The following is a 25,521-nucleotide window of genomic DNA, read 5'->3' as shown; positions in this document are numbered from 1 at the left end:
TTGGAATAGAAATATATATATATATATATGTACACTATTATATATTTTTATTGTAATTTTTTTACTATTTATTTGCCTTTTAAAATAATTAAAAGTCATATAAAGTATAAAAATTTCCTATAATTAAGTTCAAGTAAGAAATTTGATATAATTTACGGAATATGTTAATTATATAATTAAACCGACGATGTTATCATATAATACAAACGGAATATGTTTTGTTACATCCGCAAAAGGAATCGATATATACAGATATATATATATATATATAGATAAGTTACATACATAGATATATATATATATATATATATATAAAGATTAGAAGGTCTAAATAACGAAATCAATGTATATGCACATATAATACAGACGGAATTATTGTTATATATGCAAAAGGAATCAACTCAAAACTTCTGGAAAAAAATATTTAATACAAAAGAATGAAAAGAAATATTAAGGAGAAATAAAACAAAACAAGTATTACAATTAAGAAGTCATTATGGAATTGGAGCCTAAATGAATAAGAGAAAATTGGAAAATTTTCAATTAGTCATCCGTGCATTCTGAAATCAACCTCCTACTTCCAAATCCCATATCCATATATAAGAATGAAAAGCAAAATTCATGAAACAAAAATCTCAAACTATGAAATAACAAGAGTCATCATTTTAATGTATAAACTACTCAACTCAAAGTTTATGGATAAATCTATAATGGAAAAGAATGGGAAAGAAATATTATGGGCGAATAAACCAAAATATTTTTACAATTGAGAAGCCAATTTGGAATAGAATTAAAGGTTCTTTTGAAGCCATCGAAGTTAAGGTTATAGGATCAGTTCCAAATACACAAAATAAAAACTCATTCAACAAAAGTGAAGTTCAACAAAAAGGAAAAAAAAAACAAGAACTGGAGAAGAGGAAACAAAAACTCTCTAACATGTAGTTCTTTTTGAAGAAAACCATAATAATTGGTCAGAAAGGAAGAGCAAATTCAAAAAAGTGATCAAAAGTTTTCTTTATCATGATATATATATATATATATATATATATAGAATCTTATATATGATTATTGTAATAAGGACCCGGTGACTTAAAATGTGTTTGGAAAAATTACACCATATATCGTAGTATTTACATGTTGTCTTAGTTTTATCTCAACGTCGATTTTTTTAAGGTATCTTAACATTAATGATTTTGTGTCAAATTTATCTCTCCGTAAACATTTCCTTCTTTTTTTAATAGAAATTCTAACGTGGCGCATTAATTGATTGACGGTACTGGCATAGAGAGTCTGTAGGTCCCAATACAAAGGAAAAATAATATCATATATCATAATCTTTTGATATTTTCTCAATTTTATCCTAATATTTCTTTTTTCTCAATTTTATCCCAATCTTTTTATAATTTGTCAATTTTATCCCAAATTCTTGGGATAATATTGAGAAAACAGTAGAAGATTGAGATAAGACTGAGAAACTATCCAAATGTTGGGATAAAATTGAGAAAACATCAAAAGTTAGGATAAAACTGTGAAACAACAAAAAAGTTGTGATATACGATGTAATATTTCCTTTATATCGAGACCCACACACCCTCCACGTCAGCTCCGTCAAGTAATTAACGCGTCATATCAGCATTTTCGTAAAAAATGGACTAAACTTTTACGGCGGAATAGATTTGAAATCAAACCGTTAACTTCATGATACCTCAAAAAAAATTGACGTCGTGATAAAACTAAGATAACAAGTAAAAGTTGGAATATATGATGTATTTTCCTAGTATGTTTTCATGTATTATAGGCAAAGAAATCATAATTGAGAATATATAATATATAACATATATAAAAGTGTGAAACTGGCAAAGATTTTTTTCAATCTTTTGAAATTCCAATTTTAACGTTCTACGTATATAGAGATATTTTAAAATGTCTATTTTATCCTTTCAATGTATCCGTACAAATTTCACTTTTTATTACACCTCTCCTACAATAAAATAAGTATCATTTCTCTTAATAACCACCATCTCTTATCCTTTTTCACAACTGTACTTGTATAAATATCCTGAATTGTGTGTTTTCACATCATACTATTCGTGCCTTCTCGAATCAAATTATGTATCTTTCCATTTCAATAAAACGCCACTCCCTACCTTCTTGCCCCCGCCAAAGAAGCACCAATGATTATGTCTTCGCGCCGTCCAGCTTGATTCATCCTCCTCCCCTGCAATTCCCACTCTATCCTTTGCTTCAATACTGTTTTCCCTTCCTCTGTCGCCTCAATTTGTCTCCGACTGTTCTCTTCCTTCCCAGTAGCCTTTTCTCATTCAGGCTGTCGCTGCTTGCTCTTCATGTCTCAATCTCTTCTTGGGGTGCCCAAATTCCTTATAGACTCAAATATGTAAAAACCCACTATTGGATGACCTCCTTGATCGCACTTTGATTTGATTTGATTTGGGTAACCACTGGCCCCACAAAACTCAACCCACCGCCGTCCAACGCTCACACGATACGACCCGGGAGCCACGACTGGCCCCTTCATGCGTTCGACACTCTCCACGAAGGCTCACACAACATGACCCAGGAGCCACCGCCGAGCCCCTTTGTGTGTCCTACCAGATTAATTTCTATATGGCAGTTAATAAAGTCATCCTATATCAGCCATCTCTCCTGATCGGGGCATTTTCCGACTGTCCAGTCGGTCATTCTCGGGCAAAGCATTTCGCAAATAACAAAACTCAACCCACCGCCCTCCAACGCTCACACGATACGACCCAGGAGCCACCACTAGCCTCTTCATGCCTTCGACACTCTCCACGAAGGTTCACACAACATGACTCGGGAGCCAACACCCGAGCCCCTTTGTGTGTCCTGCCACATTAATTTCTTTATGGTAGTTAATAAATTTATCCTATCGTCCATCTCTCCAGACCGGGGCATTTCTGACTCTCCAGTCCGTCATTCTCGGGCAAAACATTTTGCAAATCTACCAATGCATTCATAGTATGCTAGAAAATGGAGCACCCCTTCTCCCTGCTCTTTTGTTCTCTCCCTTGCTTTCTATATCATTCTCTACCAGCTTGACTGGTACATCTCACTCACCAATCCTCAGGGTTAGATAGGAGGGTCCTCGTGCTGACCATAATTATGCCTCCTCCTAAAAGTTCCGGCAGAACTAAGAGACGGACCAGTGTTGGTACGTACACAGAGTTCGCTCAAATTGCCTTGCATGAAAGAAAACGGCCCCCTTTCGTGAATGGAGGCTGAATGGAGGTTTAGGGAAACCAAAACTGTTTAGCGAGGCACCATGTCTAAGGATAGAGAAGGCTTTACCTTATCTTTTTGGTGATTGAGAAGGCTTTTCCTTTACTTTTTTTCCGTTTTCATCGTTTTATTTTTATATAGACATTTTATTTTGATTTCCTATCTTGTTGGGGCTTAACTCTCTAGAGATTAATGGAGGGAAACCATGTCATTCTCACAGGTGAAATTTGACGGATTCCTAAAGTTAATATGATTACAATTTTTTGGGGGAATGAAATCTTATTTCCGGTTACAAAAGAAGTCCCTATAATGAAGTTTTTGTACTTAGAATTCATGCAAATTGATATGTAATTGTTGTAAACAAATGCTTTTTTGAAAGACGATCCCATCTACGAAGATATCTGCTTTTTCAAAATGTTTCAACTTTTTTCTCTGCGTTTTAATTCGGATTTATGCCATATTGAGCGGGAACACAAGAATCTCTTAATTGAGATAGATTCTTAAATAAAATTATTTTAATTATTTTAATTAACAACAATTTTGGCAATTACACCAGTCTAGCAAATGGTATTGATTTTTATGAAACTCAAAATCATATTAGTCATATACTATGTTGTTTGAATGGAAAAATACTTGGAATGAAAATTTTTTTAAAAAACATTGGTGGGTGGAAAAGTATTCTTTTTCAGAACGTTCGCTCAATTTAGGAAAAGTTTTGTTTAAATTGAATTACAGGAATATTTTTTCCATTTGTACCAAAAAAAGAAAAAACCGAGGAAAAATTTGGGGAAGACAAAACCTGTAATTGAGGTGTAAGTTGACCTTGCACAAAACCTGTAATGGAAATATATATATATATATATATATATATATATTTCCATTGTAATTGAGGTGCAAGTTGACCTTGCACAAAACCTGCACCGTTAGTGAAGATTTTTCTCATTCATTGATCATTACAACAGGATTTTCTCTTTTATCATTTGAGATCAGTCAAACGCAATTCAGACACTCTTTGTATATATACATTAAAAGAAAAATTTTCAAAAAAAAATCTTCATCAATCAAAAACTTTTTTTTTGGGTTTGTAATGACATCCTTGTCCCTAAAAATAAATAAATTCTTGAAGATCCACATCACGTGCAACGTGCACGTGCCTCTCTGATTAGTTAACTTAAAATAATAAAGAATCATAAGTGACAATGAATTTAATCACATGATTTATTTCTTAAATAATATATACTTATTACTGGCATCTTTATTAAAAGAAAGGAAATATATCTTTAAAGTTTCTTTTTGGAATTGCCTTATATATGTGAACATGGATATATACATATATAAAATTTACATAATTAAACTAATAAAAATATATTATGAATATATAACTACTTTTATATTATACAAAATATAAAAAATTTCTTACTATATAAATGATGATGTGGTACCGGAGAGAGCTCCGTCCTGTATTTTTGATAATATGATGGTGTGAGAATTCAATTCAGGGCATTGTTTTGATATATATATATATATATATATATATATATATATAAAGATTTCATCTATACTATTATAAAAGAGAGGAGGAAAACATTTTTCTAACTTTTAGTTTCCGATAGTGCCCAAATGTGATCATTTTAGAAGAATTAGGATCACTAGATTAGAAAAAAGTTAGGGGCAAATATATCAATTCAAACTCTTTTAACCCCTCACTCACTCACACTTCTCTTCCAGCATTCCACTTTTCTCTCTTCTACCAATTTCTCCCAAAACTAACTTGCTCTCCATCGCTACCACTAATTTTATTTTATTTTTATTGTTAAATTCAATTTTTATATATGTTTTATAATCTATGAATTCTCAATATAATTTTTTTGCCGCAAATTCTAAGTATGATTCCTACCCAAAAAAAATCTCAATATTAGCAGAGTAATTTTAATGCCATTTTCTTGCTTTTCCTATCTTTGTTTTCGTTTTCTTTTCATTTTAATCTTTTAAACATTAAATTTTGGAAAAATAAATTTTTTTCAAAATATATTTCTTCCGGATTTTTAACAGAAAATTAAATTGATAAATTAAAGTGAACCAAACGTGGAGAAGATAGAAAAATCAACTAAAGATCGCGGACAAAATAAAAGGTTTCAAGAAAAAAGGATCTAAACAAAAAAGTTATCAAAGGTCCAAGACGAACTAAGAAAAGTTATATGGACATAAATAAAAATGCATGTTGCCTGGACACCAGATCCGTACTGCTCGAAGACTTACGAGTCCGCATGGCGTTCCTGAATCGTGCACCAGATACAATATTGGCGTTTAGGGGTGAATGAATATAGTCACCACTTAAAAAGATTCAGTGTGTAGATGGACCTTATATGCATCCAAACGTATGAGTTTGGCCCCATAGGCCCAAAGTGTGCGAGTGGACCTTATCTAGGTCCATAAAGTGTGTATTAGCCCCTATGGCCCAAAGTGCGTCGGTGAAAAGATGTCGGGACATGCTTAGAGTGCGTTTGGTTTCAGAGTTTGATTTTGATTTTGATTTTGATTTTGATTATGGAAAAGGACAAATGAAATTGTATTATAAATTTGACTTGGGAAACATGTGTTTTTGTTGTGTAGTGGGTGGAGTTAAAATCAAAATCATGATTCTAAAATTAAATTCTGTTCCCAAACGGGGCCTTATTTTCTTGTAATGAGAGTAAGTTCTCCAGGAAAATGAACTCCCCGGAAAATGAATCCCCGAAAAGTGATTTGTTTTCCTACGATTGGTTGTGTTGAAAAATAAAAACGGAAAAGGAAGAGAGATACAGAAAAAACTTTAAGGCGAATAGAGTATCTATTAAGACGACGCACAAGTTTTTGGGTCAGGAAAAAGCAACTTATGCCTACACATATTTTTGTGTCAAGAAAGATCATTATCTATGCTGACTCTTAACTAAGTCGGTAGATAATCGACTTATCGCAACACATGCGTCAGCACAGGTTGCTCCCCAAAAAATAAAATATATATAATAATAATAAAAAAGCCGCGAGCTGCCCCTTGAATGTTGCCTGCACTTTATTGCCCCTCTTCTTCTTCTTCTTTAGTTGGTTTTTGTCTGAAATTGAAGCATGTATGAAATAAATTGATTTCAATGATTACTAGCTAATGTTGCTTCCGAAATTAATGTAAAAATATTTAAAGTAGTAAGAGATGCAACATATCTTGGTGTTTGTCCCACAGTGAACATTCAGCTGCCGTACACGGAGAGAGGGATGACCAGCTAACTGGCTCCCCGAAGGACCAAGGCAGACAGTGGCATCAAAGTTCCGGCACATCATCAAATATTCCGGAAGTCATCCTAATAGCTACTGTCAATCAAGCTTACCCTCCACGTTCAATTTCGAGCTAATTGTTCTATCAAGTATTTCTCCTTCCTGAAGACCCAAAATCTGCAAGAGGTATTGATCAGAAATCATCAAACATCACGATCACACTTCGACATACAATAACAGCAATGGAATGGCCAAGAAAAGGAGCCTTCTATTACCTTTCCCCACAACTCCGAATCCTTGTCATACCAATACTTTCTGTGTTTCAACTTCTGCAGTGGGAGTGGGCACCCCAAATTTTGGCCAGCTCCTCCTGCCTCAGCTGCTTCCCATTCACATAGGGCTGCTCAGGCCTCAGCTGGTTCGCGTCGCCCTCCTCAGCCTTCATTATCTGTTTCACCTCCAGAAGGCTGCAAATCATAGCCAAAATCCTTCAACACTTTCCCAACATAGAGCATCGGGCTGGTCAATCAGCTTCCCAACGCAGGTCATGCACTTCCTCCCCGCAGGCATCATCACATCGACCACATGGCCTTCAAGAGACAGTTGCCGCAATACTTGGCCCCGCTCACATTCTCCTCTCTTTCCTCCCTAATTAATCAGATGCAAGGGTAGAAGAGAGAGACATCTATGAGAAAAGGTTGAAGCAATGAGGAAGAGAATGTGAATTTTGATTGTTTTAGTGCGAAGCCAAAGTTGAGAAAGAACGGGAGGAGGCCCGGTAGTTTTCAAATTTAAATTTTTAGTTTTGGCGCCTAAATTTGACCTCTCCCGACACACATGTATAGCAATAAGTATATTCATGTGTCGACTCACCTACATGAGTGTCAGCAAAACACCCTCTATCTCGACGTACATGTGTCAGCACAAGTGTGCGCTTGTAATGACTCAAATTTGTGTGTCGGCAAAAGTAGCTTACCACGACTCATTATTAGTGAGATGGGGAAAGCGTACTTCGCCTATGTGTGCTGGCAAAATGTTGAACCTATGCCGTCTCAGCTTTTATGTTGGCAAAAGGATCCATAGCGCACTATGTGTGAGTCGACGTAGACCCACTTTTTCTCGATGCACATAGATTGTTGTCCACAAAAGTCATTCCACAAGAACTTTTTGCGACGCATGCTCAGTGCATCAGCACGAAAAGAGTCGAGAAAAACCTTTTTTTTTCTTCTTTTTTTTGTAGTGCAAGTATTATCTTGCGATTGATCATCAAGAAAGGAGCTTTCTAAATCGTTACGAAAAATTCTGGTGTTATTACCATTGGAGGACGTGCACATGAGCATCTATTCAGAGGATAAGAAACAAAATTTATCTCGAAGTCTTCAATAGTATGTCAGTAGACCCGATTAAATGAATTCTAAGTTTATTAGATCGATTTTAACTTTAATTTTAACTCTATTCCACTTAACTTCACTTATCTTCAATTCAGCAATACAATCATTATTTTCTCTTAATATTCATTATTTTTTTATAATTCAACAACACAATTATTACTTTCTTCAACTAATCATTACTTTCTCTCTACTATTCATTACTTTTTCTAAAATTCAACGACACAATTATTACTTTCTCTCAACTATTCATTACTTTTTCAAACTTTTTTCTCATAATTCAACAGGACAATCATTACAACCCAATTAAAATCAAAATTTAACTCTATTTCACTCTAAAACTAAACGCATCAAACTACCGCAAGGAGTCCAGTGGTGTTTTTGGGACTAGGGATTTTTTGTATTTTACTTTTGCTGCTTCGCCTAAATTTCTAACAGTGGTATGATGATTGTATTTTAGAATTCGTATGTCATTGTTGTCATTTCAAATAGTTCATGAGATGAACGGTTTTCCTTAATTGAAAATTAATATTTCAATTAAATTTGCTTATTTCCAAAATGAAAAGTTAATTTTTGGAAAGTTTTATATATTCAAACCACAATTTTTATTTTTCGAAGGTATCAAAATTGAAATAGCACAATTCTTTTATTTATATGCTTTTATTAAGCATATGATGTTATTTTTTCAGTCACAAGGGAGATTTGTGGATATAGTATAAAGATATAAACATATAATGTTATTTTAATGATTGTGTTAAAGACCCTCCGAATATATTAAGTTGTAATGGCTACGGTATTAAGAATACTAATTAAAATCATTACAACCCAATTAAAATCAAAATTTAACTCTACTTCACTCTAAAACTAAACGCATCAAACTACCACAAGGAGTCCAGTGGTGTTTTTGGGACTAGGGATTTTTTGTATTTTACTTTTGCTGCTTCGCCTAAATTTCTGACAGTGATATGATGATTGTATTTTAGAATTCGTATGTCATTGTTGTCATTTCAAATAGTTCATGAGATGAACGGTTTTCCTTAATTGAAAATTAATATTTCAATTAAATTTGCTTATTTCCAAAATGAAAAGGTAATTTTTGGAAAGTTTTATATATTCAAACCACAATTTTTATTTTTTGAAGGTATCAAAATTGAAATAGCACATTTCTTTTATTTATATGCTTTTATTAAGCATATGATGTTATTTTTTCAGTCACAAGGGAGATTTGTGGATATAGTATAAAGATATAAACATATAATATTATTTTAATGATTATGTTAAAGACCCTCCGAATATATTAAGTTGTAATGGCTACGATATTAAGAATACTAGTCATTCCTTCCTTCATTATGGGATGTAGAGTGTGCCAATGAGTGCGACGGGTTTGTTTGCACACAAAAGACTCGTTGTGCGTACGAGCGTTATGCGTCCTCATTAAAATATATGAAATATACTTATACCTCATACTTAAACACTATTGCTTTGTTGAGGCTCAAGGGTAATTTCTTTTTCGTATGTTGTAATATGAATGATGTTTTTTTTTAGTTACAAAGAAAACTCATGAATCTAGTACATTGAAATAAAAATCTTAAATATATGATGAGGGGGCATGGATAGTCCTACTTGATATCGAACTTGAAACCTTTTGGTCACTAGGGGAGATGTGCGTCACTGCGCTATATCCAATGATGGTTTAACTTGACTAAATTTTATTGTTTGTTGTGCACACACATGGTTATAGTAACCATACAAACAAAAATTAAATGGAAATTACATAAGATGTAATTGGTGAAGAGTTACCTGCCTGTGGACCTATTTAGGTTTGTCGTGTTACATATGAGACCTTAATAGGATATATGGGGATTCCATAATTCCCACAAGGAGACCTTTCAACTAGATCTGTTTTCCATCAGGATGGTTATGGAATTCGCTATATTTATGAGGAGCCATGATTAGATAGACCTCACCAATCATGCATCATTTATCAAGAATATTTGCTTATGCATGCTATTTTTCAATTGTGCATATACTTGTTAGCATGTCTTCATCACTGTCATTGCAGTAGCATACTTGATACCAAAAAGCTGACTGGACCGAATTACATGGACTGGTTAAGGAACTTGAGGATTGTTCTCACACAGGAGAAAGTGTCAAACATTCTTGATTCTCCTGTCTCATGTGCTCCTAGGCCGGTGGCAGAAGATGCTATCGTGGAAGAGAGGGTTGCACATCGAAAGTGGCAAGATGATAGCACTCTTATGCAATGCATCATTCTAGCATTTATGAGCAACAAGTTGCAAAGTCAACATGAGAAAATGGGTGCCCCAATCTATTTTGGTTCACCTCAATGAGTTGTACGGTGAACAAAGAATTATCTATGCAACTCTTCCATGCTAGGATAGCAGAGGACACTCCCATTGAAGCCTATATTCTCAAATTAATTGATTTCATCGAAGAATTAGCAAGATTGGGTTTACCGTGGAAGGACAATTAAGTCTAGACTTAATTCTTCAATCCCTCTCGGAATCATTGTCACAATATTTATTAATTTCCACTTGAGCAAGCTAGATGTCTCATCTCTTGAGCTTCTTATTATTCTGAAGACTGCTGAATCCTACCTTACGAAGGATAAGGGTAAAGGTCTTTTTAGTGGGAGACGCCTCTAAGAAGATGATAGACAAAGGCCCTACAAGAGGGAGATAAAAATAATAATAAATTTGTGAAAGCAAAGAAGGAAATCAAGAAGAAAGAGGTGGTCTCAGAAAAGGCATTGGTTTCCACTGTGAGAAAAATGTCCACCGGAAGAGGAACTGCAAGTTTTACCTTGTAGAGGTAAATCAGAAAAAGGCTTATGAAGTTACTTCTTCTTGTGCATTTGTTATTGAAGTAAATATATCATTAACAAATTCTACTTCATGGGTATTAGATACTAGATGTGATTCTCTTATCTGCAATACATTGTAGAAGTAGAAAGTTCGACAAGTGCAAGAGTTTTAGCAGTAGCCATAAGGACCTTTTACTTGAAATTGCATTTAGGCAAAACTATTAGAATATATTTCGGTATCTTGAAAATATTATTACCTTGTATAGCACATTATGTATCGGGACACCGTTATTGTATCTTTCTTAACTATATATATGAGATATATCGACCCTAATTGGGTCACGGCCAATATTATTAACATGGTATCAGAGCCCTAGGTTTTCTTTTCTTCTCCTGGCCGCCGTACCTACCCTACCTTGTCTCATACTTTTCCTAAGTCTCTTGCTGCCATGAGCTTAAATGATGCACTTTCACCAGATGCTTACTTAGACTCCAGTGCTTCCTCTCACATGGTCCATAGTGAAGGTATACTTGACAATATCACTCCATACTCTGGTTCCTCATCAATTGTTACTGCAAATGGATCTATTTTGCCTATACATAATGTGGGTTTCGTGACCATTCCAACAAATTCTAGACCCCTACATTTACGAAATGTGCTTCATGTTCTTAATCTTGATTATAATCTTGTTTTTTCTTCATCGATTATGTCAAGATAACGATTATCATGTGATACTCACTAATTCTGGTTTTTCATTAAAGGACAATCTTTCGGGGACGATCCTCCTCAACTGCCCCTCTAAAGAGTCTCTCTATCTCGTCCCACTATCACGGCCACGGGCATTTCATGTTACCACACAACCTTTGGTGATCTGGCATCAGCGTCTTGGGCATGCAAATAAGTCAGTTTTGGAAGTTCTCAAGTTTAGAAAATTAATTCCCATGCTTTCCATGAATAAAGATTCTTGTGACCCTTGTAATTTGGGAAAATCTTCTCGATTACCTTTGGAAATAATTTATGCAGATGTTTGGCACTTTCCAATTCCGTCTCATTTAGGATTCAAATATTACGTTATCTTTATTGATGATTTCTCTAGATTTACTTGGTTATTTCCATTGAAGTTTAAATCGGAAGTTTTCGATAATTTCCAAATTTTTAAAACACAAATGGAAAATTTACTTGATAGGAAAATCAAAATTTTTCAATGTGATGGTGGCTTGGAATTTAACAATTCCAATTTTCGAGAATTATTTAATAAGTCGGGAATTACTTTTCGTATGTCATGTCCACACACTCCGCAACAAAATTGTGTAGCGGAAAGAAAACATCGTCACATTCTTGATATGGTCCGAACATTTCTAATTCAAAGTCATCTTCCACATCAATTTTGGGTCGATGCCTCACTTACAGCAGTTTTTACAATAAATAGACTCCCTTCCCCGGTTTTACGAAATTTTTCTCCCTTTGAAAAATTGTTTGGCAAAATCTCGGATTATGGATTTTTACGAACATTTGGATGTGCTTGCTATCCTAATCTCACGCCTTATGCTTCACACAAGCTTGAGACTCGTTCTAAACTTTGTGTATTCATAGGTTATGCAAGTGAAAATAAGGGGTATCGATGTCTTGATATTTATAAAAATCGTGTTTATGTTTCTTGACATGTTCGATTTAATGAGTCCTATTTTCCATTTGCAAAATCTATAGTTATTGGGTGCTCAGGACAAAACCATTAGTCGCCCGATTTGCTTTTCGATATCCATTCCACGTACATCAATTTTGCCCACTGTTGTTGGATCAGCCCAAGGCCGGCACCCTTGTCCGCCTACTGTCAACACATGCCCATCTTCGGAAATTCCAAGCTCGTCCTCACAACCAATTTGTCCTGAACAGCCTGGCTCGCTCGGTCCTACTAAAAGCCTGCCTTGTTCCACAGAAGTCCTGCCCAGCCCATCACCCAACCCTCAGCCCGCACCTTTGCCCTGTTCCACCGATAGCCCACATTGCTTAACAGGCAGACTGTCTAGCCTGACATCAACCCCAAGCCCAGTCTATCGTCCCTCATGTCCTCAACAAGACTCCCTGCCCAACCCAGCAATCTCCCCACAACCCATTTTCGGACAGCCATCCAGCTCCATTATTAACGAGCCCAGCCAACCAAACCTCAAAAATCAACATCCAATTGTCACACATGGGAAATCGAGAATCGTCAAATCAAATCCCAAATTTTCTCTTCTTGCCACGTCACCCACTATGGTCGCGGAACCTACATGTTACTCGCAAGGTATTAAAGATCCAAAGTGGCGTAATGCAATGGCGGAAGAGTTCAATGCTCTTCTCCAAAATGGAACATGGAGTCTAGTACCGCCACCTCCTCAGGCCAATATGGTGGGAAGCACCTGGAAGTTTCGAATCAAGTATCTGGCTGATGGAAGTATCGATAGATACAAAGCTCGTCTAGTTGCCCAAGGATTTCGTCAACAACCAGGTATAGATTACCATGAGACCCTCAGTCCTGTGGTTAAACCATCTACCATTCGCTTAGTCCTTTCTCTTACTCATTCCTCATCTTGGGATATTCGTCAATTAGATGTCAAAATGCATTCCTACATGGTCACTTGCAGGAGGAAGTTTATATGTGCCAGCCTCCTGGCTTTATTCATCCTTTATTCCCTATAAGTGTCGACTTCATAAATCTTTGTATGGTCTGAAACAGGCTCTTAGAGCGTGGTTCACTCGATTCTACTCTTTCCTTCACTCCTTTCGGTTTGCCTCTAGTCCAGTTGACTCCTCACTCTTTATTTATCGTAATGCTCATCATACCATCTTGTTACTGCTTTATGTTGATGATATTATCCTTACTGGCAGCTCCCCTTCACTTCTTAATCGATTCATCAAAATTCTCTCTGATGAATTTGCAATGAAAGATTTAGGACCCTTACATTTCTTTCTTGGTATACAAGTCCAACGTTCATCTAATACCCTCTTTCTTTCCCAGCAAAAATACATCTCAGATGTTCTCACTAGGTTTGGACTTGCATACTCAGCTGCAGTTAAGATGCCATTACCATCTCGTAGTAACCTATCATTGACTGATGGCGAGTTATTGGGTGATCCTACTGAATATAGGAGTATGGTTGGTGCTCTACAGTACATAACAATTACTAGACTTGACATTTGTTTTGCTGTCAATTCGGTTAGCCAGTTTATGCATGCCCCACGAACGATCCACTTGTAGGTTGCGAAGAGAATTTTACGTTATCTTCGGGGATCAATCTCCCATGGGCTTACTCTACGCAGGTCCTCTGACCTACAGATCACAGCCTGCACGGATGCCGATTGGGCTAGTTGCCTGGACGCCAGACGATCGACAACAGGCTATGCAGTATTTGTTGGACCAAATCTCATCTCCTAGCGCTCCAAGAAACAGCCTACGATGTCTAAAAGCTCGAGAGAGGCTGAATATTGAGCCCTAGCTTATGTTGTAGCAGAAACGCTGGCTTCGTCAACTTATTTAGGACATTGGCCGTCACTTTCCGAGCCCTATCATTGCATGTTGTGATAATATAAGTGCTACTTACCTTGCAGCAAATCCAATTCAACATCAACGCTCTAAGCACATAGCAGTGGACTATCATTTTGTGCGTGAGCGGCTTCAACGTGGGGATCTCCTTGTACGCTACAATCCGACATCTAGTCAGCTGGCTGACATCCTCACTAAAAATTTGTCGGTGTCCCTATTTCAATCTCATTGTCGCAATTTGTCTGTGTCTACGCCCCCAACAGATTGAGGGGGTGTATTAGAATATATTTCAGTATCTTGAAAATATTCTTACCTTGTATAGCAAATTATGTATCAGGACACCGTTATTGTATTTTTCTTAACTATATATATGAGATATACCGACCCTAATTGGGTCACGACCAATTTTATTCACAAAAACTATCGAGCTAAATAATTGTTACCATGTTCCAGTTTTAATTAGAAATATTGTTTCTGTTCCTTTGTTACTCGGACAAGGTTATGAAATAAATTTCAAAGGCAATGGTTCATGTCCCTAATACATTTTACCTTTTTGTGGAAAAATTTTGAGATATAGAGAAAATTAACTAAATAGAGAAAAATGAATTTGGTTGAAAATGATTTTAATGTTATGAGATATCAATGGATTTAACTTGTATAGCACATCAAAAGATTGAAAATGATTAGCGGGCAAAATGTTTCTATGAAACTCTATTGAGGACAATCTATTCCTCCCAATATTACAGTTTGTCTTCATCGGAACTATCCAATCTTGTGATACTATGCCCGCAAGGAGAAGTCATGGATGTAGATACAACACTCCTTTATTAGAACCTAACCCGAAGAGAAAGAATAATAGAAATATAAATAGAATAATCATAAGGAGAGAATTGAGAGTGTTTTAGAATGATTGTTTTTCAGAGAGATTTTTCATATTTAATTCTGAAGACAATTAATGAATTTATAGGTGCTATATACATGTACGAAGGATTGTTATTATTTTATATGAATTGCACCGTTGCATGAGTTATAATTTGCATTTATTAATTATTAATATTTTTTCACATTAATAGCCGAGGATCAACACTTAGACTTTTTTTTTTCAATTACAAGGGAAATTTATGATTTAGTATAAGAATAAAAATAATAAAACTAAATAAAGGGACGCCGAAGTTTCCAAGACTTTCAATTTTGAATCCAATTCAGGATTTTTCTTTGGATGTATCGGGAAGGAATTGGAATGGAATAATATCGATTCATACAGATAGCGAATCCCTCTCTTTCCATTTCCGTCGATGACTCAGTATTTTATTTATCTTTCAAATTGTCAAGTAGGACAGAACCATTAGCTGTGAACAAGTCTTCTTTCATAAGCAGTTCTCTTGATCGTTTCGGGCGGTGTCACTGCATCAAATCCCCTTTCTCGTCCTCCTTTTATATTATTATTATTATTATTATTATTATTATTGTCGTCGTCGTCCATAGAATTTCTAAATTTCATAATCAAGATGCAGGATATTTTATTATCAATTAAGGGTTGCAACGAGCATAGAATTGATTCAATATCAATGAATGTGGAAAAAAGAATTGAGGGTGTGGAATGACCATAGAAAAGCAATTCTTGGATTCCTTGAGGATTCTTAGTACGTGTTGAACTACAACTACCATTACTGCCTGATCAGTCAGGCATTCAACCCGAAATCGTAATGACACGATTATAAATTATTGATTAATACTTTAAATCCATAATAAGTAGAAACGGTTTTTAGAAACATCAACTAACCTAATGGAAAAAAATCACATTTCGAAAAGCCAAAAACAACTCAAAGTATAATTTTCAAAATTCACGCCAAAAACTGCCTCTGCATAAAAAAGAAAAAAGAAAAATCTTCTAAGACCTTAGACTACACTTCCAAACTACGGGTCTCTTCCCTCCTATAAAAAAATTTAAAAAGTGTTTCCTCCTATTATAATCCCAACCATTAGCCATCAACGACTTTTCTTAACTAACATTCTAATCTGTCTCTTGGGGTTGGTCTAAAGACAAGATTAGGTGGTCTTACGAGTTTCAGACTCCGCAAACGCAGCCAAAGGAAACGCTATCATTAATTGATAATTATCGCCTCAATTTCTGCGATCTCTTTTCTGGTTTTACCTCTCTGACAGAAGCACCTATAGTGTAATTTTATTTTATTTTTTATAGGCACGCATGGAGTGTAATACGCATATACAAGTATATGATCATTCTGTAACTATGGAGAGAACACATTCAATGATATTTTTGGTGGAATAGCCCACTCTCAGATACATTGAAGTATGGAGATTTCTTTTAGATTTCTAGTCATTTACTTGGTTATACTCTTTTCTTTTGCCTTCATAGGGGTGGCAGCATCATCGAGTAGCCCCCACGAGGATTTCCTCCGGTGCCTGTCCCTCCATTCGCCGAACAGTACCTTGATCTCCCAGGTTGTTTACACTCCCATCAACTCGACCTATATCCCGGTCTTGGACTACTCTATACAGAACCTGAGGTTCCGAACACCTTGCACCCCGAAGCCTGCCGTGATTGTCACCCCTGTCGAAATCTCCCAAGTTCAAGCTACTGTCCACTGCTCAAGAACTTATGGCCTCCAACTACGAGTTCGGTGTGCGGGACATGACTACGAGGGGCTCTCCTACCTCTCTGGTGTCCCGTTCATCCTACTCGATCTTCTCAATCTCAGGGCAATCACCGTCGACGCTGAGAACGCCAGAGCCTGGGTGCAGGCAGGAGCAACTATCGGGGAGCTATACTACAGCATCGGCATGAAGAGCAAGACCTTGGGGTTCCCTGCTGGTAGCTGTCCCACTGTCGGGGTCGGCGGCCACTTCAGTGGTGGGGGCCATGGAATGATGCTGCGCAAGTATGGTCTTGCAGCTGACAATATCATTGACGCACAGGTTTGCTTTTCTTGTTTTCTAAGTGTGATATATTTTCCCTGAGGGCTCAATTCATTTGTTCTTCATCAATAAGGTAAAACAGATTAAATTTTTTCAACCAAGAAAAGAAAAGCACCTTAAATTCCCAAAAGATATGTGTAGTGTGCATCATTAGTGGGGCACGGAAAAAAAAAGGGCTTCATGTGCCTAAATAATTTATTAGGAAATTGCATGGATCAAGTCGATATTTAAATGGGATTACTCTCACTAATAGGTTGAGGTAGGGAAATAAAAAGTAAATGTACACAAAATGTCATTCAACTATCATAAAAATTGAATCCAAAATCTCGTTATTGTTAGATAGAGTATGAGTACTACTGCACTAACTCCCTTTTCAGTTGTTGACCAATACTTTATTCAGTACTAGAAAACGAGTCCGCACGGTGCCAGAGAGTAGTTTTACAAAAATATATTTATATTTCAAATTAACGTTATGAATAAGCATGTTTTAAAATTATTGTCATCTTTTAAGTTTTTTTTATATCTTCTTATTTATAACGTCATATTCACTAAACCTAATAGAGTTGATATAATGGTTAAAGGATGTGACATTTTTGGGAAAGTTTAAGGTTCGAATCACTTCGAAAACTATGCAATAGAATACTCTCTATTATGCCATATGCACAGCCTATGACGGGGCTAATCTCTCTTGCGGGCCTGCAGGTTGTTTACTTGAACCATGTGATCAGGCGAAACTCGGACAACATCATTATAAAAAAATGATATTCACTAATATTTCTAAATATCTCTTAATATATATGTAAGAATTATATCATACTATCTGAAGATAAGATTAAGTTGATGAATTAAACAAATGTTTCTTCCAAAAATAGGAAGAAATTATAGGGAAATTATAAAATTGGTAGAATACCTTTTGCGGGTGCAATATCATGTACAAAAACAAAAACTTTTTGACAATCAAGTGTAGAAAGTTTTTATTTTGTAATAATGTGGTACAAACCGTTAATTTTAAGTTAACGACATCAACTTTTGCTAACATGGCTATTAAAGCATCATGTTTGGAGGACATGGCTCTTGCGAAGTGAATTCTAAATTAAAAGTAAAATAAATAAAATAATATAAAATAAAATAAGAAAAATAAAATATTAAATATTTAAAAATTATAATAAAAATAAAAAAAATTAAATGAAAATTATTTAAAAATAAAATAAAAGTAAATAAGAATAAAAAATGAAGTTAAAACAAAAGAGAGATAAAGAGAGAGATGTTGAGAACGAGTGATCGGAGAAGGGGGTGGAAAATATAGAGCTCTAGTTTAGTAAAATTACAATCCATTTTACATTATCTTGAAAAAGTAATTTGATAAAAGAGGTAAATTAAATAATCATGTGGCCAAAGATTGGTTAAAAAGGTAATGTTTGAGTGCCAAGCTATGAAGAGTTACATCTCCGAATATTTCCTTTAAAAAAAAGTGTTTTTTTTTTGTTATGGAAGAAAAAAGTATCTTTAAAATATGTTTTTTCATATTGCTCCGTAGAATGACATATGGCCCGGTATAGATCAAGGGGGGCTGGGCGTAGTAATCATCCCTCTAAAATTCTGATGTTATATGAAAAATTATATATTTTTCTTTCAATTTTAGTAAAATTACTTATACTTGTCCCTTAACTCCAAAATTATTTTTCCTTTTGCCCCTTCACCTAAGGACTCTTTCCCTCTTGACTAAAACCCTGAGTACGTCTCTGCACATGACTAAAAGAGCGTTTCCTTCCCCTTTTTTAACTTAATATTTATAGATTGACTTAGCATATATATAGACAGACAGCAGTATAGATATAGATGTTATCATTGTTCTAATGTGACCCATAATTGATAACTTCCCATAAACCCTTTCACGCTAACAATCTTCTATCATTTAAATTGCGCAGATCATTGATGTTGACGGTAACCTTCTTGACCGAGAATTAATGGGTGAGGACCTCTTTTGGGCCATTCGAGGAGGCGGAGGTAACACATTTGGGGTGGTTGTCTCGTGGAAGGTCAGGTTAGTTCCGGTTCCAAAGATCGTGACTGTGTTTGATGTTGGCCGAACTCTAGATGAGAGTACGATAAATCTTATCCACAAGTGGCAATACATTGCGGCCCAAAAACTGCCGGACGAATTGTATGGTAGGATGTCCTTTAGGAGACCAGACTGGAATGCCACAATTCAATTTTCGTTGCAAGCCCTGTACCTAGGTGGGGCCACTGAGCTCCTCGACGTGATGGGCTCGACCTACCCTGAGCTCAAGCTGAAAAGAGAGGACTGTACCGAGATGAGCTGGATCAACTCGACTGTCTTCTTTGCTGGATTCCCAGGCCAGCCTTTGGAAATCCTCCTCAATCGAAGCTCGGACACGAAAAACTACTTCAAGAACAAGTCAGACTATGTGAAAAAACCAATATCTAAATTTGCGATAGAGGAGATCTTAAAGTGGTTCTTCATGGAAGAACCAGGAGTTCCGTTCATGATATGGAGCCCTTATGGAGGGATAATGAGTGAGATTTCCGAGTCCTCAATTCCCTTCCCATATAGGGCCGGGAATATATACGATATCCAGCTTAGTGCAGCTTGGACAAGGGGGTCGGTGGATGAAGCCTCCAAGCACATAGCCTGGGTCAGGGGCTTGTATGATTTCTTGACGCCTTATGTTTCAAAATCACCAAGGGCAGCATATATAAACTATCGCGACCTTGACATCGGGATGAACAACGAGTTCGGTAACACAAGTTACTGGCAAGCAAAGGTATGGGGCACAAAATATTTCAACAGGAATTTTGACCGGCTTGTGAGGGTGAAGACAATGGTCGATCCAAGTAATTTCTTTAGGAATGAGCAGAGTGTACCACCCTTTTTTTTGGAGGACGGAAAGTTGGAGCCTATGTAGCACTACCGCGTTAGACATGTGCTTATCAAATGGACTGGTTATATTAGAGGATATGTTGCAGGATATGTTGCCGAGATTGGTGGAACTATTTTGTATCATATAATCTTAGCTAGACTTATTAGTTTCATGTATAATAGGCAATAGATATCTTAGAAATCTTTCCGTGTTTTCATTTCTTCCTTGTACTCAGATATGTGTACATTACCAGAGCATAATGAAATCAAGCTTTCAACTTCTCATTCAATCGTTTGCCAGTTAGCATCATAAGAAGGTATAGCGTAATGACACATGTCCTTACCTATTGACTTAGAGATCATAAGATACTTGGTATGACTATTCATGTCATTTATTAATTATTTATAATTTTTCTTTCATTGTACTAAGATTTAGGCCTCATTTATAACCGACTCTTTTACTGATGTCCAACATTATAAATCGTCTATTGTGACAATATGAGATGTCATTATACACTTTTTTTTCTTGATAGATAAATTTATAGGAGTATAGAATAGAATGTGTGTTATTAAACTACAAGTGATTGTTAACAATTTATATGACCTTTACTGATAGATTTCTTCATCAGTATCTCGTAATTCCGTGAAGTTTTCCTCTCAAGATCTTATTTTCGATACAAATGTGAAAAACTTCTATAGATTGACTTTATTTTGTGTTGAAAATGGCTGAACTAATTTTTTCTTTTCCTTATTTTGGTAAATGTAGCTATAATAATCATTTTTTGGAATTTGCAGATTTTTTTAAAATATATATATACACACACACATATACATATGCTAATAATATCGAGAGACTCAAAACGATGATGAGTTGAAAGAATATAGCATATGATATTTTACATATGAGATTGTAGTAATTAAATTTCATAAATAAGGTAGGAACAAATCATATTAATTAAGAAAATAAAAAATGTAAATTATTACATTTATCGGGTTAGAGAGGTCACTATCTAAATCTAAATTAGAACTAAAAATGTATATTGTTTATTAGAAATGTCTATCGTTATTAAAAATGTATATCTAAATGTATATTTAATATTTTTTTTCAATTTCAATATTTTTTTTTAATTTAATAACATAATTATTTTTTAAAATTTTCTTATATATACTTTTTAACTATATTAAATTTATTTTTTCAAATCAAATTAAATCAAATTTACCTCCCTCATGGAGAGATATGTTTATCCTTTAGAACAAGGCTTATCATTTTTTTTTAACGGAGGAAAGGAAGGGAAAACATCTTAGCCGCTACCAGCACCACCCCCACCGATCTCAGCCATCACCACCACTGCTGCCGCCATCATCACCACCACTGTAGCCACCATGTCCAGTCTCAGCCGTCGCCACCATCACTAGCCATCATCTTCTTCTTTCTTCTCCATTCACAGAACCCTGATTCTGCTTCAGTGGGGCTTCAATCGAAAGCACATGGGGCTTTGATTGAAACCTTCGGGCTTCAAATCAAACGCCCTATGACTTGAAATCGAAAAACAGGGGCTTCCATCGAAGCTTTTGTGCTTCGATTTTGAAGCCCAAATGCTCGGGTTGAAGGCCCCATTATAGCTCTGGGAAAGGGGGAGGATGAAGAAGCCGTAGCCGTCAACAACAAGCTGAAGATGAGTGCGGTGTGGACGAACTGACGACGAGCTAGGAGGAAGAAGAAAAAGGTAGATGGGGGTGATAGAGGGATGCTTTGGTAATTCTCGTGTGAGTTTCTAGAGACAGAATGCTTCTATCGTGTGCTCTATTAGCATGCAACAAGTAGAAGGTTGCTGAAAGTTGTGTTTTTGATCCGGTGAAGCCATTTATTCCTTTAGAGATTCTCGGGATTAAGCTTAATTTTGTTGTCTATTCCGGATCCTTATAGAAAGGTAAGATTTACGTGGATATACATGATGTATGCCTATTTAGATTGAGCTTGACGGCCAAGCTTGAGAGTTATATTACTATGCTTTCAAGAGAAATTTACAACTTGCCAGGTTTTGACTTACTCTGTTTTCTTTCTGTTGTAGGAATTGTTGTTCTACAGCAGCAAATTATGAGTAGGCAAGATATTATATCCATAATGACCTATTCTTGTGTACATATGGAATTTGTGGTCAGACAATGTTGGAAAAGGATATGTTTATACTTAGCCGTAATATACTTTTAAGCAAAGCTAGATGAAGGTCTGAAAAACTGGAGGAAACGGTGACAAGAACTATACATATAGCATTAGCAGTGATTGACTAGCACATTCAATTGATTGCATGCAGTCCTGTAAATCTTTCTGTTGCAGTTGCAATGACTCATTTATAATTAATAAAACTATTTGTTGTCATTTTATGGTATTATAAGGTAATTTATGTTTGGCATTGCAGAATAACTTGGACCAACTTGCGGAAGTTACAGACTCCCGGAGGGTGAGCTTCTTCACAAATAAAACTTAACCGGCATGGAATTTCCTGTTTTGCATTTTCATTATCTACGTCCATGTAAGAATTCGTAGTAAGATGATGCTATAAGGAAATCTGATGATGACTATCTACATTAATTAATAGTTGGAGATTTGCGATTAAGCTTTAAATTTCAGTTAGTTTGATGATGTGATGGGAGCTCTGTCATGCAGGAGTTTACATTATATGATGAGGATGGAGGAAATATGATAGCTCTGTGATGGAAAACTCATTTTCCTTGATTTATCATGCAATCTCCAGCTCAATGACAGTTTTCATTTAATAATCAAAGAAGAAGAAACTCAATTTGTTATTTGGAAAACTAGAGAAATCATAATACTAATAGTATTATTGGATAACTTCATGATGGGATGATGATCTTGTGTCTATTTATTAATCGAAATTATTCTTCTCGACTGTAGTGGTAATTACTTGTGATCCAAACTACTGAGCATCCTATCATTAGCTATTGAGTATGCATGAGTTGTAGATTGTTTTTGGCCGATAAGAGTGTGAGTTTTCTGATCTTTCCTATTTGCGATTTAGTGTTTCTTACTATTATGATGCACAATCTTGAATGATGGGAACTTGTATTTTCTCCCTTTTATCCATATAAGATATTCCCATAACGCACTTATGCTGCTCTCTTATGTCGCAAACAGCAGGTGCAAAAGACCCTTGTCTAATGCTTTTCTTTCAGCTTGTGGCCTTTCTTCTGGTGTGTAGTTCATGGACATACTGAGGTGTGAATGAATGAAACTGTATACAAGATTAAAGCTTTCTCATGATTGGTTTCGAAGCAAATCACCTGGTCTTTGGATCTATGTTCTTTTAAGAAGAAATTTTCCATGAAGACAATTTTTTTTGGGTGAACTCCATGAAGACAATTATATATATATATATGTATGTATGTATGTATTGTGTACGATCTCTCTGGTTATACTTTTAGAATGTATTTGCTTGAGTTTGATCTTGAATTCACATTTGAGTAGCTAAAATAAACTAAGGCATGGTAATTGGCAACACTAAGCAAATTATATTGTATTCATTGTTCATATTGAATAGGATGCTCTTATTTTTCATTGCAGGATCAAGTTAGAGGGCTCATCAATATTGCACTTGCTTTTGACTCCGCATCGTGTCTATTTATGTGGACCATATGAATTTCGTTGAATTTTATGAGTATTTGAATTTCTTAACTCATTGCTTTGCATTTGCTTTCAGGACTTATATGGGAGTTCAATTGGCGTGCAACAACTTCCGTCTGGTAAATATCAACTCAGTGTATCTATGTAGCTTAGGCTTGATAGTTTTGCACATATTTGCAAAAGCTTGAAATATAGCAATGACGTTGACAGCAGAGGGTGGATATGCTGCTAACATTTTGTTATTTAATTTTACTGCCCTGCTGATATGAGGAATTGTATTTGTTGATATGTATTAAATGCGATATGATATAATCTCTTGCCATAGTTCGAACACCTATGTAACTGTACATCCGTGAGTATAAATATCCCAATTTTCACTATATGATTGTTTTTTTTTTTCTCCAGGAATCAAATTAGAAGCTCACGAAGCATGAAACAAGCTTTTGACTCAACTTTTTGTTTATATATGTATATGTGGATATATTATCTCAAGTTTTATCAGAGAAGGTTGAATTTTATGACCATGTGAACTAATGCAATGCTTTCATTTTCATTTGCTTTCAGGACCCTCTAGGAGCTTTAGTTGGCATCCATTTTGAAATTTGCAACCTTCAGGTATGTATGTAGCTTAGGCTTGATATTCTAAGCGTGTTAAATATTGCCGGACCTTGAACCACTGTGCAACTGTCTCTTTTTAATTAGTTCAGTTTTGATGCCTAGATCCCTTTTTGTATATGACTGATAGATTATGCTTGAGAAAAGCACAAAAACCCTCCTCGTGGTTTGAGTTTGAGGCAAATTGAATCCCGTGATTTTTTTAGGGATAAATAACACCTTGCATTTACTTTGTAAGACGTAATGGACCTCACCGTTAATTTTTTCATCACTTTTGGTCCTTAAATTTTTCTTTGTCATTATTACCCTCAGACTTTCAATTTTTTGCAATTTGATCTTAAAATTCGAAAAAGAAAAGGGGGGAAAGGGGCTTGGGCCGCCAGTCGGCAACCTCAACCCCACCATCAAGGTTGCCGACACTCAATGAATATGTCGGAAACCTCGAGGGTGGGGTCGGGATCTTCAATTGGTGGCCTTAACTTCCGAATCGATCGAGATTTCGAGCTCTAGATCCCGATAGATTCAGGGACGGGGTTGCCAATCTACGGCCTCGACCCCACCTTAATGGTCGTCGGCATTCTCTGTGGGTGCATGCGAACTCGGTGGTGGGGTTGGAGTTGTCATCTGACGCCCTCGGCCCCTTAGCTTATTTTTTTTGAATTTTAGGACCAAATTGAAAAAAAGTTAAAAGTTTGAGGGTAATAATGGCAAAAAGAAAAGTTTGAAGACTAAAAAGTGACGAAAAAAATTAACGGTGAGAACCATTACATGAATCAAATTGTGTTATTTGTCTCTTAAAAAACTATAGGGTCCAACTTGTCTAAAGCTCAAACTATAAAGGGGATTTTTGTATTTTTCCCGCTAGGTTTTATATCACTTTAGGGCGGTTTGTAATAACTTCAAATTTTGAGCAAAAATAAATGTTTTAGTGTTTAAATACATTATTAGTGATTCATTTTTGCTTAAATTATTATACTGATGACTACACTGTTAGTATGTCCAATATTGACCAATGTATGTTGATTTTTCACTAAGATATGGACATTTTCGTCGTCGGAATTATTGCTGTTTGATTTCCGTAGGTAAAGTTGGACTTCACTGTTATCAGTGTACATATAAAAGAAACACATCAATAGTGATGGATATTGTGTTGGTATAAGGTTTAAAAATGAGTAGATTTCACTTAGAAAATGACTTAT

At 35.6% G+C, this 25,521-nt stretch overlaps 2 protein-coding genes and 1 long non-coding RNA gene across 7 annotated transcripts; all 3 read left to right on the top strand.

The window, feature by feature from the left end:
• Positions 1-13,033: 13,033 nt before the first annotated feature.
• LOC116214394 lies at positions 13,034-14,135 on the top strand. The gene is made up of 4 exons (XM_031549805.1): positions 13,034-13,350; positions 13,437-13,527; positions 13,719-13,870; positions 14,021-14,135. The coding sequence occupies exons 1-4, from the start codon at positions 13,034-13,036 to the stop codon at positions 14,133-14,135; spliced, it is 675 nt and encodes a 224-aa protein (XP_031405665.1).
• Positions 14,136-16,318: 2,183 nt separating this feature from the next.
• LOC116215556 (berberine bridge enzyme-like 18) lies at positions 16,319-20,354 on the top strand. Its single transcript, XM_031551303.1, has 2 exons — positions 16,319-17,183; positions 19,112-20,354. The coding sequence occupies exons 1-2, from the start codon at positions 16,560-16,562 to the stop codon at positions 20,108-20,110; spliced, it is 1,623 nt and encodes a 540-aa protein (XP_031407163.1). The 5' UTR covers positions 16,319-16,559; the 3' UTR covers positions 20,111-20,354.
• Positions 20,355-21,314: 960 nt separating this feature from the next.
• On the top strand, positions 21,315-25,289 carry LOC116214948. 5 transcript variants are annotated; one of them, XR_004158383.1, is made up of 5 exons: positions 21,315-21,791; positions 22,485-22,526; positions 23,225-23,302; positions 23,784-23,826; positions 24,113-25,289. It is a non-coding gene; the product is annotated as an uncharacterized LOC116214948 (long non-coding RNA). The 5 variants fall into 5 exon arrangements; XR_004158384.1 differs by having other exon boundaries at positions 23,222-23,302; positions 24,272-25,289; XR_004158382.1 differs by having other exon boundaries at positions 23,222-23,302.
• Positions 25,290-25,521: the final 232 nt, after the last annotated feature.

Source organism: Punica granatum, chromosome 7 (genome assembly GCF_007655135.1).
Source record: "Punica granatum isolate Tunisia-2019 chromosome 7, ASM765513v2, whole genome shotgun sequence".
Lineage (NCBI taxonomy): Eukaryota > Viridiplantae > Streptophyta > Magnoliopsida > Myrtales > Lythraceae > Punica > Punica granatum.
Note: the sequence above shows the minus strand (reverse complement) of the source record. Positions and strands in the feature narration are given on the sequence as shown.

What these genes read in the sequence shown, in the direction of transcription:
- LOC116214394 (XM_031549805.1), top strand. Translation starts at nt 13,034, where the DNA reads ATGGCGGAAGAGTTCAATGCTCTTCTCCAAAATGGAACATGGAGTCTA. An exon ending in ATGGTCACTTGCAGGAGGAA is followed by an intron (nt 13,351 to 13,436) that starts GTTTATATGTGC and finishes GGTCTGAAACAG; the next exon opens with GCTCTTAGAGCGTGGTTCAC. An exon ending in AGTATGGTTGGTGCTCTACA is followed by an intron (nt 13,871 to 14,020) that starts GTACATAACAAT and finishes TACTCTACGCAG; the next exon opens with GTCCTCTGACCTACAGATCA.
- LOC116215556 (XM_031551303.1), top strand. Translation starts at nt 16,560, where the DNA reads ATGGAGATTTCTTTTAGATTTCTAGTCATTTACTTGGTTATACTCTTT. An exon ending in ACAATATCATTGACGCACAG is followed by an intron (nt 17,184 to 19,111) that starts GTTTGCTTTTCT and finishes TAAATTGCGCAG; the next exon opens with ATCATTGATGTTGACGGTAA.